Source organism: Primulina tabacum, chromosome 10 (assembly GCF_025594145.1).
Source record: "Primulina tabacum isolate GXHZ01 chromosome 10, ASM2559414v2, whole genome shotgun sequence".
NCBI classification, from domain to species: domain Eukaryota; kingdom Viridiplantae; phylum Streptophyta; class Magnoliopsida; order Lamiales; family Gesneriaceae; genus Primulina; species Primulina tabacum.
In genome coordinates, this window is record NC_134559.1 from 10,984,048 (window position 1) to 11,001,256 (window position 17,209).

A 17,209-nucleotide genomic window follows, 5' to 3' on the forward strand; every position below is an offset into this window, starting at 1 on the left:
CCAAAATAATATCGAACTTCGGCATTTGTAAGAAGATCAAGTCGGCATACACTAGGTGGCCGTGTAATTCTAGATCAATGTTTCTGACCACACTAGTAGCTGACAGCTCTTCCCCTGATGGGACGGTTACTGAATAATTCACATCGAGTCTAATGGTCTTGATATCCAAGTGACTAGCAAATTTTTCCGAAATAAAAGAATGGGTGGCTCCTGAATCTATCAAGGCTTGAGTGGCTATTCTCTTAATGAAAATATTTCCTGAGAGACGTTAGCACACACAAAACTTGCATTCCCAAAAATTCTAACATTAACCTCAAATATAGCAGAAAATTATTATCCCAAATCACTCAAAATATTACTACACCTTAATAATTCCAAATAAAATTCCACATGCAAGGCAAAATTAATACTGAGCTTAGGTAGAAAATTTACCTATCAGTAAAGTCGTGTCTGGGTCTGCCTCTTGTGCATAGCATGGCAAACATTCTGCCCTGCGTTGGCTGCTTCCACTGTGGGCACTCTTTCAGCATGTGGTCAGTAGCTCCACATTTAAAACATTTCCCGGATCCCCATAAGCAATGTCCGGGATGCTGGCGATTGCACTTCTGACACACTGGGAAATTACCGGGCTTTTGAGGCGCCCCTGCTGCTGAATCGGACCCTTGCCCTTTTGTAGGTCCCTGATAAGATTTCTTCCCTGGTGGCCCCTGATAATGTTTCTTAAATTTGGGCCTCTGATGCTGCTGCTGCTGTTGTTGCGGTGGTGCCTGATAGGGCCTCTTGCCCTGCCTGTCCTCCTCTATGTCCCTCTGGTCTTGTTCTGCCGCCAAAGCTCTAGACACGGCAATTGCATAAGTATTAGGACCAGAAACTCGCACGTCACGGCGCAAGACCGGCCGCAACCCATCCATGAAATGCCTCAGCTTACTCTGGGCATCATTAGCTATCATGGGTACAAAATGACACCCCCTCTCAAACTTCCTCACAAAGTCTGCCACACTGCTGTCTCCCTGCCTCAACGTCATAAACTCCCTTGTTAGGCGAGAGCGTACTTCATCAGTGAAGTACTTGGAGTAGAAGACTTCCTTGAAACCGTTCCAAGGTAACACCTGCAAGTTGACTGCCACGGACGCAGCGTCCCTTGACAGAAGGAACGTGGCACACCTGACCCTATCTGCATCGGTCAGTTCCATAAAATCAAAGATTATCTCGATGGACTTAATCCATCCCTCAGCTACCATCGGGTCAGTGGTACCCGAAAACTCCTTAGGATTCATCCTCCTAAACCTCTCATACACTGCTTCCGGTCTGGGCCTCTCCCCCGCATCTACTGCAGTCTGGTTCTTCGTAAACTGTGCAAAGAACTGAGTCATTCCTGCCAACATTTGTGCTTGCATATCTGGCGGTGGAGGTGGAGGAGCGTCCCTTCTTTCCTCTCGAGGCTCTCTGTCCTCACCCCTTGCTTCACGGTCGATCACACGTCTAGGAGGCATACTGTTCCAATAATTCACCCAACACTGTAAACCCACTATGCTTGAATATATAATAACAATAACATAGATGCACGTACTCTGAACTCAAAAATGTAAACATGCTGAAATCATGACAATGCGCTTACTACATAACATAATTCAAAACTTTAAAACTTACAGACTTGAGGTGTGACTTCGTGAGCTTCTTGCTACTGGCAGTAGGCATAACCCTTTACAAGAACACGGCTCTGATACCAACTGTAACGTACCATGCTTTTACTACTTAAAATTTGCGGAAGAATTTAAAATTTTCTTAAGTAAGACATGAACGTCCAAAATTCGATAAGAATATTGTACGTCTCATCTTGTCGCAACGAAAGATCTAAAATAAAGTTTGACAAAAGTCTTTGAACATTTTCAAAAAACTTAAAAACATGGCGGTCCTCGGGTTTAACCTCCCGCTCAGTCCAAGCCTGCTCCTTGGTCCCCACCTACTGTCTCCTCATAAACATCCTCACCTGCTTCGATCAAGTCTAGTGAGTCTAAAGACTCAACCCGTATAAACTGGAAGTAACGAATAATACGTAATAAAAACCACATGCAACTTTAAAATAGGACGTACATACATGAAACTTGAACTTGCCATAAACTTGAACATACATACATAACATAGACGTGTCATAACGTGAAAAATTTTCATAAACATGCTTGCATACTTGCGCATACTAGAACATACATGAACTTCATAATTTTTGTGTAGATCTGATTCATATTTGAAAAAGAGTTCAAAAATCATAAGTGTTTATTCAACCCCCTTCTAAACATTTATACTTCCTTAACTGATCCTTTCAGATTATTAAGAATTCTTTTGGCACTAGAGTAATGAGATTGTTTAGTATTAGATTGAAAATGAGCATACATACAAATTGCAAATAAAATATCTGGTCTACTGACAGTCAAGCATAATAATGAGCCTATCAAACCTCGATACATTTTTACATCTATTGATATTCCACTTTCATTTTTATAAAGATTAACTGATGAACTCATGGGTGTTGTTGCAACTGAACATGATTTCATTCCAATTTCTTGAGTAGTTCTTTGGCATACTTTGTGTGACTGAAAACTATTCTAGTATCCAAATGCTTGACTTGAAGTCCTAAAAAGAAGTTCAGTTCACCCATCATGCTCATTTCGAACTTTTTCTGTATCAGTTTAGCGAACCTATTGCACAATTTTGGGTTAGTAGACCTAAAAATGATATCATCAACATATATTGTTAGAACAATGTATGATCTTCTTTGAAAAATTTAAACATTTATCAATAGTTCATGTAACGAAGTTATGATTAACTAAAAATCCAGACTAAGTTTCATACCAAGATCTTGGGGATTGTTTAAATCATATAAAGCCTTGTTTAAACGATAAACATGATCAAAAAATAATTGATTAATAAAACATGATGGTTGTTCAACTTAGACTTCTTTTTGCAATGGTCCATTCAAGAATGCACTCTTGACATCCGTTTGATATACTTTGAAGTTCTTGTAAGAGGCGTAGGCAAGAAACATCCTGATTTCTTCCAGTCTAGCTATTGATGCATATGTTACATCATAATCAATTTCTTCTTCAAGCATGAATCCTTGAGCCACGAGTCTTGCTTTATTTCTTACCACAGTTTCATCTTCATTAAGTTTGTTTCGGTATGCCCATCTTGTACCTATAACTGTGATGAAAATGTCTTGGAACTAAGTCCCACACAAGATTTCTGGTAAATTGATTGAGATCTTCTTGCATAGAATCAATCGAGCTATTTCCTGTTAGTGTCTTATCAATCTTTTTTATTTCAATATTAGAAATAAATGCAGCATGTAGAAATTGATTGATCATATGCCATCTGGTCCTTATGGGAGTAGATGGGTTACCTATCACAAGACGGGGTGATTCATGTTCCATCTGTAGTATGGTTCATTCGATATGCATTGTGGAACTGAATCAGTTGGGTTGAAATCAGTTGGGACTTCATTTGTTCTTTGGGTATCAATTAATTGATCAATCAAAGCATCATTTTGTCCAGCTGGTTCGTCAAATATCTTAGGTTCTGGAGATTGAAGTGTTCTTTTGATAATTCACTACCAAAAAATGCCAAAGACAACGGTGAAAAACCGTTGTCGCAGGTTTTGTAAAACCGTTGTTAAAAGCACTGTGGTTAAAGGGTGCGCACAAAGGCAACGGTGAAAAATCGTTGTCGTAGACGTCTAAAGATGACGGCGAAAAACCGTTGCCGTAGGTGTTGTAAAACTGTTGTTAAAGGCCATGTGGTTAAAGGGTGTACTCAAAGGCAACGGTGAAAAACCGTTGTCGTAGATGTCTAAAGACGACGGTGAAAAACCGTTGTCATAACAATGAAAAATCGTTGTTAAACTAAATATTGCGACGATTTTTCTAAAAAAACCGCCGCTAATAAAAACCATCGCTATTAGCGACAGTTTTTCATAGTGATATCCGTCGCTAATTAGCGACGGTTGGTCATTTGATGATGATTTTTCATATGATTTCCGTCGCTATTGTTTTTTCGTAAAATAAAAAAAAGTTGCTGTTATAGTTTAATAAATCTAACAAAAAAAAACTTACAATCTTACTAAATTAATAATATTTATAATCTTTAATACATAGAATTGAAGCGAAATTAAAATCGTGGAAGAGAGAAAAATTTGTTGTGAAAGAAAATGACTGAGGAAGCGGATATTTATAGACAATTTACAACGGTTTTTAAAAAACCATCGCTATTAGCGACAACTCTTATTAAACCATCGCTATTAGCGACGGTTAAGCTAAAGTCATCGCTATTATCGACGATTTTTTAAACAATTGTCGCAAATATTAAATTAGCGACGGTTGTTTCGTCGCTAATTTAAAATTGCGAGAGTTTAACTGAAACTGTCGCTAAATGAAGCGACGGGTTTTTTTAAAACCATCACTGATTTACAAGTGCGACAGTTTTATGAAAATTGAGACGGTTTAATTATTGTCGCTAATTTAAAATCGCGACGGTTTTATTAAAATCATCGCTATGTTTTTGTTAAAACCGTCGCTATATTTAGCGACGATGCTATGTTTTTGTTAAAACCGTGGCTAAATATTAACCGATTTTTTTTAACAAAAATAGAACTATAACAACATTTTTTTAAAAATCGTTGTCGTTAACCAAATAAAACACTAAAAAACGAGAACGTTTTAAAAAACCGTTTTCGTAGTTAAAAAACCATCCGAAAGACAACGATTTACACAAACCGTTGTCTTTGACCCTTGACAAAAACTTATATAGACAACGGTTTTGAAAAATCGTTGTTGTAGCCCAAAAAAACACGCTCAACGGTTTTTAAAAACCATTGTGGTAGCCTAAAAAAAACGCTCATAGACAACGGATTGTTAAAACCGTTGTTGTAGCAAAAAAAAAAAAACGCTCATAGAAGTCATAGACACATCAAAGACACGATTTTTAAAAAACTGTTATCTATAAGAGGTTTTTTTTAGGCTGCGGCAACGGTTTTTGTTAAAACCGTTGTTAAAAAAAACACAACGGTTTTTATAAAAACCGTTGTCGTAGGAGTGTTGTTGTTGATATATTTTCTTGTAGTGATTGGAGTTTCTTCCTCACTTTCATCTTCCAAACTGATTTCGTCAAATCGATTGATCAGTTTCGTTGTATCGGTTGATTGTCCAGTCGACATTGTTTCATCAAATACAATACGCACATATTTTTCAATATTTAGTGTTCGTTTGTTGAAGACATGGAAAGCTTTGCTAATAGATGAATAACCAATAAATGTTCCCTCATCTGAATTAGCATCAAAACAAGTCAGATGTTTTTACCATTATTCTGAATAAAGCATTTGCAACCAAAAATTTTTAGGTAGGATAACACAGGTTGCTTTCCATGCCAGATCTCATAGGGTTTCTTGCCCTGTTTCTTGTTAATCATTGAACTGTTCTGAGTATAGCATGATGTGATCATTGCTTCTGCCCAAAATCTTTGAGAAATTCCAGAATAAGCAAGCATTGTTTTAGTAGTTTCTTTAAGGGTCATATTCCTTCTCTCAACAACCCTATTTTGTTGAGATATTCTGGCTGCTGAGAATTCATGCCTGATTCCATGATTTTCTAAGAAAATTGACAAAGTTTGATCAACAAATTCAGTTACCCTATCAGAGTTGATTTTGTCAATTCTTTTTGATTTTTCATTTAAAAGTCAATTAAAAAATTTGTTCAGTCGAGTAGCTGTTTGGTCTTTTGATTTTAAAAAAATGACATAAGTAAATCTTGAGAAATCATCGAAAATAACTAGGGTGTATTTCATTCCTCCTAAACTTGTGACTGGAATATGATCGAATAAGTCCAAATGCAACAGCTCTAAGCTTCGGGTTGATTAGTAACATCCATTGTTTTTAAAAGATGACCTAACTTGCTTTCTAAACTGACAAGTTGGACACACTTTGTCTTTAAAAAAATCAATTTTGGGCAGACCTTTGACCACATTATTTTTGCTCAGGTTTGCAATGACTTTGAAATTTAAGTGATTTAAGCTTTGGTGCCACAAGCAGTTCCTTGATGAGTTGGATGCTAGGAAGCATACTGGTTCATTCGGTTGATTTGTTCAACTGACTTTAAATGTGTTACCAAATCTATCACCTGTCATTATGACACATCCAGAGCTATTTTTGATAGTACAATTGTGCTTACTGAACTCAACTCAATAGTGGTTATCACCTAACTGACTTATGCTGATTAAGTTGTATTTAAAATTTTCAACAAGTAATATATTTTCAATGATAATATTACTATGGATAAGCTTATGCTTACCCACAGTTCTACCATGAAAAGTGTGGGGACCCGACGCTAACTTATTCTTTTCAATCATCATTGGGATTAAATGGATTACTTAAATAAACTGGGTCGCAAATTTTTTTTTTTTTAATGTTGAACACCTTATAACAAGTGTACAAATTTCTACAACAAGTTAGGTCCCATCTTATTCAAATTACAAGATCAAGTTCAATATCTACAACATGATCAAAAGTACAAGTCTTGTACAAAAGAAAGTCATCACAAACTAATGTTTATCAACTACATGTCATGTGTTGAACAACAGCTCTACTTCTAAGCCCGGATCACCACTCTAATCTTGATCTATCAAGCTCTTCTCGACCCTGATCATGTCTCACCTATTGTCATGCACACATACAAATAAACAACAGCCGGATAACTCCGGTGAGAAACATATTTCCCAGTATAAACAATGTATACATGCATTTCATACAAGCATATACAAAAGCATATAACATTTGTAAAACAATATGCATCGTAATCTACGAAAACATAAATTGATACGAAAATGTAAATCAAACTCTTTAACTCTTATTCTTGACTCAACTCTTATCTAGGGATCCTGGTTTGAATAAGAACGTAACAAGTCTCCCACCTACTCTTCCTAGCTAGATGATGGTACGTTCTTATTCCCAGACTTTGGCCCTCTATATCGAATCTCTACAATAGGAGTCGATCTCCTCCTAAGCATATCGATATAAACCAAAAGTCCAGTGACTAGGCACCTCTGCCAAAGACTCATAACACATGCTCTGCTATAACTCAATAGACTAAGCATATCAATCTCAAGAATTGCAAACACATCAAAGCAATACAATAGAGTATGTGGTTTTGGGAAACTCAAGCTCTCTCTTACTCGAGTTGTATCTCCCGGTTTAACATTGATTTATACATTTCTTTTATCGTAGTTCTTGGTTGATAATATCAATATGGCTTTGATCGTTCTTTGAAGCCTTCAATACCAAATCTAGAATGACATATTCGAGAAGTAAAATATCACATACAACTCAAGGCAATAATGGATATTATCAGAACTCAGTCTAATTCTGTTTGACGGCATAACAGCACAAATCTCGATATATCTAGCAACTCAGACATCACCAGATAAAAATCACAACTCATAATCAACACAATTGCAGCCCACAATTACCAAATCTGTACAATCTCATTCAATATAGGCTGAAAATGATAACAATTGCATAAATTGTCCGTTCTTCAATCTGGTTTCGATTATACGATCATCATAATCTCGAGAATACATAATATCAATCATATCATGATTTCTTCAATACAAAATTTTCGAACGATACAGGAAAGTATTAAAACTAACATCATTTTGAAGCTATTGACGAGAGAAGCACAGAACAAAAGTCGGATTGAAAATCAGACGGTCGGATCTCGCTAAATCACAATTCTAGAATTTCAAAGCTGAGGATTCAAGGAGGTTTCTCGGTTTTTCCTCTAAAATTCTAAAGGGAAATGAATTGAAATCTTTCTTTATACATGTCCCCATGCATGGCAAGACAAGTGGAAATTTTTCATACATTAGTGCTCGCGCATATGCGCGCCCTGTCTTCGTGCATATGCGCTAGACCTACTGTCTCGGCACATGACAATTCCATCTGCTCGCGCATATGCGCACCTCTTCTCGCGCATATGCGCGAGACTTACTGTCTCGGCAATAATGAAATTCACCAGCTCGCGCATATGCGCGCCCCGTCTCGCGCATATGCCCAAGGTCTTCTGCCTCGGCCTAAGCTTCTCGCGCATATGCGCGCCTCATCTCCGCGCATGTGCGCGATGCCTACTGGATTTCACACACACCATACTCATGCTTTCCTAAATCTTGTCTCGGAGTTGTCTTTTCATAATCACATAAATTCATAAATTAATAATCTCGGATTAACAGGATAAAATCTCGAGCATTACAGTTCTCCCCCTCTGAGACATGATTTCGTCCCCGAAATCGCAAACAATCAAATTACATAAACAAGCAAATATAATAGAAGCTAATTAAGAAACTCACATCAATGAATTAACTTTGGAAATTTATGTCTCATGTCTGATTCAGTTTCCCAAGTAGCTTCTTCAATGCCATGACGACTGCACTGAACTTTAACAAGCGGAATAGTCTTCGTTCTGAGCTGATTTTCTTTACGATCTAGAATCTGGATCGGTTTTTCAAAATAACTCAGAGTTTCATCAAGTTCGACCTCGTAAGGCTGAAGAACATGAGAAGCATCAGGAAGATATTTTTGCGGCATAGATACATGAAAGACGTCATGTATCTCAGATAGAGAAGGAGGAATAGCGAGTCGATAGGCACGTGTACCTATCTTCTCAAGAATCTCATTCGGCCCAATATAGCGTGGAGACAACTTCCCTTGCTTGCCAAATCTGACAACGCCTCTGAAAGGAGAAATCTTCTGAAATACTCTGTCTCCTTGTTCAAATTCTAACAGTCGACGTCGAATATTTGCAAATTTAGCCTGTCAATCCTGAGCTGTTTTCATTCTCTGTTGAATTAGCTTTACTTTCTCAGTCATGTCTCGAATCATGTCAGGTCCAAGTTCAGGTACCTCAGATATCTCATCCCAGTAGAGAGGGGATCTGCACTTCTTGCCGTACAACGCTTCAAACGGAACCATCTCTATACTCGTCTGATAGCTGTTGTTGTACGAGAATTCACAAAGGGGTAAAGAATCTTGTCAACTAGTGCCAAAGTCTAGCACTACAGCTCTAAGCATATCCTCCAATGTCTGGATAGTCCTCTCTGACTGTCCGTCTGTCTGAGGATGATGATATACAGTACTCAAATGTAATTTTGTACCTAGAGCTTGTTGCAAATTGTGCCAAAAGTGCGAAGTAAATCGAGGATCACGATCTGATACAATGGACTTTGGCACACCATGCAATCTGACCACTTCTCTGACATAAATCTCTGCCATCTGGTTGTGTCTGTACGTCATTCTGTAAGGAATAAAGCACGCTGATTTGGTTAATCTGTCAATAATAACCCAAATCGCATCGCAACCTCGGAAGAATCGTGGTAGCTTCGTAACAAAATCCATGGAAATATGATCCCATTCAGGAATAGATAAGCTATGCAACAGACCTCCTGGTTTCTTCCTTTCTTCTTTTACCTGTTGGCAATTCAAACATCTGGATACAAAATCTGGAATGTCTGATTTCATCTGTTTCCACCAAAAATGTTTCTTCAGATCATTGTACATCTTTCTGCCACCATGATGAATACTCAAACGACTACAGTGTGCTTCTGTCAAAATCTGCTGTTTCAAGTATGTAACATCTGGCACAACAAGTCGTCTATTCACATATAACACATCATCACGAACCTGATATTCTGATTGATGCCCTGATCTGACCATCATAATCGAGTTCTGAATATTCTAATCAACTTTCTGTGTTTCTTTGATTCGTGAAATCAACTCTGGTTCAACTTGAATGGTATACAGTCTCAGAGGTTGACAATCTGTCTCAAATACCAATCCAGAAAGACAGCAATCTTCAATCAAATTCGAAACACCAATCATTGATAAGGATAAAGAACATACCTTTCGACTCAATGCATCAGCTGCTGCATTCGATTTCCCCGGATAATATTTGATTTCATAATCAAAATCTTTCAATAAATCAAGCCATCTACGTTGCCTCATATTCAGTTCTGACTGTGAAAATAGTTATTTCAAACTCTTGTGATCAGAATAAATTTCAAATTTCTCACCATATAGGTAGTGTCTCCATATCTTCAATGCAAACACAATGGCAGCCAATTCAAGATCATGAATTGGGTAGCGAGTCTCATGTGGTTTTAATCGTCTTGAGGCATAAACAATAACATGTCCTCGCTGCATCAGAACACAACCTAATCTTCTATGAGAAGCATCACAATAAACAACAAAATCACCAGTACCTGACGGAATAGTCAACACTAGAGCACTGGTTAATCTCTTCTTCAACTCTAGAAAACTTGATTCACATGCCTCTGACCAAACAAAAGGGGCATTCTTCTGAGTCAGTTGAGTAATCGGCTTAGAAATACTGCAAAAATCTTTGATGAATCGACGATAGTAGCCTGCTAAATCCATAAAATTGCGTATTTCTGGCACTGATGTCGGTCTAGGCCAACTAATCACGGCCTCAACTTTGCTAGGATCAACAGAAATACCATCTCCAGATATAATGTGCCCCAAAAATATCACTTGTTTCAGCCAAAATTCACATTTCGATAGCTTGGCATACAGTTTCTCAGTTCTCAGAATCTTTAATACAGTTCTCAGATGCTCAGCATGATCAATCAAATTCTTTGAATAAATCAGAATATCATCAATAAAGATAATCACAAAGTCATCAAGATATCTCTGAAATATACGATTCATCAAACCCATAAATACAGCTGGAGCATTAGTTAAATCAAACGGCATGACTATAAATTCATAGTGGCCATACCTGGTTTTGAAAGTTGTCTTCGATATATCAGAATCTCTAACTCTCAGCTGATGATATCCAGATCTCAGATCGATCTTGGAATAAACAGTAGAACCCTGCAACTGATCAAATAGATCATCAATACGAGGCAAAAGAAATTTTATTCTTTATCGTAGCCTTGTTCAATTGCCGATAAGCAATGCAGAGTCTCATTGAACCGTCTTTCTTTCTGACAAACAGTATTGGAGCATCACAAGGAGAAACACTAGGTCTAATGTACCCTTTAGCTAGTAAAACTTCTATATGCTCTTTCAATTCTTTTAGTTCAATCGGTGCCATTCTGTATGGAGTTTTAGAAATAGGTACTGTACTTGGTATCAATTCAATGCTGAAGTCTATTTTTCGGATTGGAGGCAAACCCGGAATCTCATCTGGAAAGACATCAGCAAACTCACATACCACTGGCAAATCTGCCAATGAAGGGCTCGATTTCAGTACATCTATTGAATACACAACGAACCCATCTGCTCCTTTCTGTAATAATAGAGTCATAGACAAAGTTGATATCAAAGGAATTCGAGCTCTAGAACCCTTATCGTAAAATTTCCATTCATCAGCCATCTCAGGTCTGAATCTTACAATTTTCTGGAAACAATCTACGGTAGCTCTATACTTGGTCAGTATATCGATACCAGTCAAAATTAGACAAACCAAGTACAATACAATCTAACTCAATCTCATTGCCATCATACTGCTGTATACAATGTTTAACAAACTTCACTGATATAAGACCTCTTCCCAAAGGTGAAGAGACAGATACTACAGCAGATAATGACTCAACAGGCAAATCATGTACCAATGCAAATCGCTCAGATATAAAAGTATGGGATGCACCCGTATCAATTAGCACATAAGCAGGATAACCACAAAGAGAACAGTTACCTGCAACAATATCATCAGGTGCTTCCTAGGCCTGTTCCTCAGTCAATGAAAACACTCTGGCCTGCTGTCTCGGAGGCTGGCTAACAGTCTGGCTTCCTCATGGCCTCGGCTGTGACTGAGTAGTGGGTGGCTGGAAAGAGTGAACAGCAGATGATTGTCTATCAGCCTGAGCCACTGATCCAGATGATTGAGCTCCCTGGGATCGTTGAGAACCTCGCTGTGGACAGACTCTGGCAAAATGTCCCTGCTGTCGACAGATATTGCAACTACCAAAAACTCCTTGGGATTGCTCTGTGGGATGTCTTCCTTCACATGTTCTACAATAGGCCCCTGTATAACTCTGGTCAGAACCGGTCTGTCGTGAGCCACTGGAGCTGGAGGAACTACTTCCAGACTTTTTAAACTGTTTCCCTCGCGCTTTCAAATTATCTTTCTTTCCACTGCTGCTACCACCACTATCAAATCTGGGAGGTGGTTGGTTGAACTGGGCTAAAGGTTGTGGCTGTTTCGGTGTTGGAGCAACATACGAAGTTCCTCGCTGTCTAATCAAGACTGCTTCAGCTCTTTTGCTCTATTCAAGGCATCAGCAAAATTATTTGGTCGCCCTGCATTTACCAGTGTAAAAATATCTGGATTCAATCCATTGATGAACTGATCAGCCACGGCTTCATCATTCTCAGCAACATGAGGAGCAAATCGTAGTAAGGTAGAGAATTTAGCCACATATTCTTCAATATTCAAATGACCCTGTTTCAAGTTGGCAAACTCTGCACCCTTGTCTTTTCTGTACGATACTGGGAAGAATCGTTGATAAAATTCACTTTTAAAAATCTTCCAGGTAATAACTGTACCTCGGTGCTCCAAAGCTCTCTTGGTTGTGAGCCACCAGCTTTTTGAAACATCGTGTAATTGATTCCCAATCAGTCTAACTCTTCGTTCATCTGTGTAATCAAGTGAATCAAACAGCATTTCAACATCATCAAGCCAACGCTCACAATCAATAGAATTCTCAGTGCCCTTCAAGGTCGGCGGTTTGAATAACTGAAATCTCTTCAGCAATGTTTCCATGGATGTCGCTGTAATATCCATCGGATTAGTAGAAGTACTACCCTATTCTGGGATTCTTCGAGGAGGCATATCTGATTATCAAAATGGTTAGTAACCAAATATAACAAATCTGTTTCAGCCATCCTCTGATCATCATACCTCTGATCAATAATCGGTTCTGATTCATTCTCCAATAATACACGTTTCCAATCAAATCAGATAATCAGGTGAACATGTATTTTCAAAGCAGTAAAACATGCTAGCATCGCAAAAGCAGGAAAGAAAACTAAATCTACCCCGCTCACTCGCTTCTATCCCAGTCTAAGGAACTTACAGCTACAGCTCTGATACCACCTACTGTGGGGACCCGAAAGCTAACTCATTCTTTTCAATCATCATTGGGATTAAATGCATTAATTAAATAAACTAGGTCGCAAAATTTTTTTTTTAAATGTTGAACACCTTATAACAAGTGTAAAAATTTCTACAACAAGTTAGGTCCCATCTTATTCAAATTACAAGATCAAGTTCAATATCTACAACATGATCAAAAGTACAAGTCTTGTACAAAAGAAAGTCATCACAAACTAATGTTTATCAACTACATGTCATGTGTTGAACAACAGCTCTACTTCTAAGCCCGGATCATCACTCGAATCTCATCAAGCTCTTCTCGACCCTGATCCTGTCCCACCTGTTGTCATGCACACATACAAACACAACAACAGCCAGATAACTCCGGTGAGAAGCATATTTCTCAGTATAAATAATGTATACATGAATTTCATACAAGCATATACAAAAGCATATAACATTTGTAAAACAATATGCATCGTAATCTATGAAAACATAAATCGATACAAAACTGTAAATCAAACTCTTTAACTCTTATTCTTGACTCAACTCTTATCTAGGGATCCCAGTTTGAATAAGAACATAACAAGTCTCCCACCTACTCTTCCTAGCTAGATTGTGGCACGTTCTTATTCCCAGAATTTGGCCCTCTATATCGAATCTCTACAATAGGAGTCGATCTTCTCCTAAGCACATCGATATAAACCAAAAGTCCAGTGACTTGGCACCTCTGCCAAAGACTCATAACACATGCTTTGCTATAACTCAATAGACTAAGCATATCAATCTCAAGAATTGCAAACACATCAAAGCAATACAATAGAGTATGTGGTTTTGGGAAACTCAAGCTATCTCTTACTCGAGTTGTATCTCCCGGTTTAACATTGATTTATACATTTCTTTTATCGTAGTTCTTGGTTGATAATATCAATATGGCTTTGATCGTTCTTCGAAGCCTTCAATACCAAATCTGGAATGACATATTCGAGAAGTACAATATCACATACAACTCAAGGCAATACTGGATATTATCAGAACTAAGTCTAATTCTATTTTGACGGCATAACAGCACAAATCTCGATAAATCCAGCAACTCAGACATCACCAGATAAAAATCACAACTCGTAATCAACACAATTGCAGCCCACAATTACAAAATATGTACAATCCCATTCAATATAGGCTGAAAATGATAACAATTGCATAAACTGTGTGTTCTTCAATCTGGTTTTGATTATACGATCACCATAATCTCGAGAATACATAATATCAATCATATCATGATTTCATCAATACCAAATTTGTGAACCATACATGAAAGTAATAAAACTTACATCCTTTTGAAGCTCTTGACGAGAGAAGCATGGAACTAAAGTCGAATTGAAAATCAGACGGTCGGATCTCGCAAAATCACAATTCTAGAATTTCAAATCTTGAGGATTCATGGAGGTTTCTCGGTTTCTTTCCTCTGAAATTCTAAAGGGAAATGAATTGAAATCTTTGTTTATACATGTCCCCATGAATGGCAAGACAAGTGGCAATTTTTCATACATTAGTGCTTGCGCATATGCGCGAGACCTACTGTCTCGGCACATGACAATTCCATCTGCTCGCGAATATGCGCGCCTCTTCTCGCGCATATGCGCGAAACTTAAAGTCTCGGCAATAATGAAATTCACTAGATCGCGCATATGCGCGCCCTGTCTTGCGCATATGCGTGAGCTGGTGAATTTCATTATTGCCGAGACAGTAAGTTTCGCGCATATGCGCGCCCTGTCTCCGTGCATGTGCGCGATGCCTACTGGATTTCACACACACCATACTCATGCTTTCCTAAATCTTGTCTCGGAGTTGTCCTTTCATAATCACATCAATTCATAAATTAATAATCTCGGATTAACAGGATAAAATCTTTGGCATTACAAGAAGTATCTCTAAATGTGATCTTTGGTCCAGTAAACTGAGACAGTTCATTCACCACTTTAGTTTCTCCAGTCATATGTCTTGAACATCCACTATCCAGGTACCAAAATGACTTCTTAATTGGTTCAATTTTGATATCCTTCAATAATAAATGAATAAAAATTTGGTACCTATACCTATTTGCATCCAGATGAGATTAGTCCTTTTGGAACCCAAACTTAGATCAACTTGACTGGCCTTCCATTGGTCGTGTTCCAAATAGGTTTTGAGTGAATATATGTGTCGTGTGTTTTGTGTGTAGTGGATATCACATGTTGTTTACCTTTTCCAACTTCATTGATCAGTCTATATCGTTTTTGAATAGATTTGAAATTAAAATAATTTTTAGTTTTACCCTTAATTGATTTATGCTTGGCTGAACTGGTTTGAAATGATTTCCAGTTAGGTTTAGCACTGGATCTCTCAGGTAAGTAACCAATACCCGATTTTTTATTTTTATTCATCTACTCAATAGGCTTTTCAATTTGATGAATAGGTTCTTTAGGTTCATGTACCATATTGGATCTCATAAAATGAATATATTTCTCTTGGTATACATTCAGTTTTTGTTGAGCACTAGTTTCAGGAATGTTTTCCTTGTTGCTGAAATCGAGACCGACTGGTTCTCATCATGTAAATTTCATTCTCAATTTTCAGTTTAACAATCTCTGTCCTTAGACTCAACATTTCACTGGACTATTCGTAGTCAGTTTCATCTATGTCCTCGGGTAGATAATTTTTCTTAGCCTTAATTTCCTCGAATGATTGAGAAAACCTTTGGTACTCATTGACCATGTCATAAAGTGCATTGACAAGATCCTCTCGTGAAAAATCAATTGAGCTAAAATCAAATAACTGTTCACTGGTAGATTCGAGTTCAGCATCTTTTGCCATTAAAAACATTTCACCTTTTCATCATCGCTGGAGCTATTCCAGTCTTCTGATTCAGATGATTCAGAATCTGAATTAGCCCATTTTGATTTGTTTTCTTCAGCCACCATTGCCTTTTGATCATGTCTTTTCTTAAAGAACTTATTTTCATCATTGGATATCTTTTAATCAAAAGTTCTCTTGCCCCTTTCAGATGATCTTCTGCCATACCTTTTTGGTTTACACAAGTCTGCTATGAAGTGACCAGTTTTTCCATAGTTGAAATAGACATTGGAGTCATCAATTGACTCCCTCTTTCGATAAGATCTTCGATTGGAGTTTTGAAAGTTTCTTTGATTTTTTCTTATAAATTTCCTGAACTTATTTTTGAACAGGGACATAACTTCACTACTTAATTGTTCCGCTTACTTTTCATTTGAAACTGATGGTTCCAGTTTCACCACAGTTAAATCTTTAGTCAACTGAGTAGTAGGTTGATCATCTTTCCTAGTTTGTAATTCAAATTCATAGGCTTTCAAGTCTACAAATAAGTCATGTAGCTCCATGGTGTTCAGATCTTTTGATTTACGCATAGCTACTGTCTTCACGTCCCATTCTTTTGGTAGTCCTCTCATTACTTTAAGAATCACTTCTCGGTTGTTGTACACCTTTCCAAGTGCAGTGAGTTCTATTATAATCCCGCTGACTCTTTCATCAAAATCAGACATAGATTCTCCAGGCTTCATTTTGATGTTGTCAAATTTTTGTATGGTCACAAAGAGCTTATTTTCTCTGGTTTGCTCATTTCCTACATACAACTGGATCAACTTTTCGCATATTTCTTTGGCTATCTTGCACATTTGATATTGTTGAATTTGTTTTTGTCAAGTGTTTTATATAAGATTTCTTTGGTCACGTTGTCAATATTTTCTTTCTTCTTATCATCGTTTGTCTATTTATTTCTTGGTTTTTCTTGCATTTAAGTAGCACCCTCAGTGATGGCTACAACTGTATTTACCTTCATTATCTTCATTGGTCCATCTTGTGATGATAGTCCTACATATCATCATATTGTGCAACTAAGTGAACCTGCATTATGATCTTCCAATCATCAAAATATTCTTTGGAAAACATTGGAATCGTACTGAATGATGCCATGATGAATTTTTGTTCAGGGACAAGAATGACCCGCTCTGATACCACTTGTCAGGATCGAGATAAGAAAC

At 37.6% G+C, this 17,209-nt stretch overlaps 1 protein-coding gene across 1 annotated transcript; it reads right to left on the reverse strand.

The window, feature by feature from the left end:
- Positions 1–16,408: 16,408 nt before the first annotated feature.
- LOC142504909 (uncharacterized) lies at positions 16,409–16,843 on the reverse strand. Its single transcript, XM_075617748.1, has one exon. It carries the CDS (start codon positions 16,841–16,843, stop codon positions 16,409–16,411), a length of 435 nt encoding a protein of 144 aa, XP_075473863.1.
- Between the last annotated feature and the right edge of the window lie 366 nt (positions 16,844–17,209).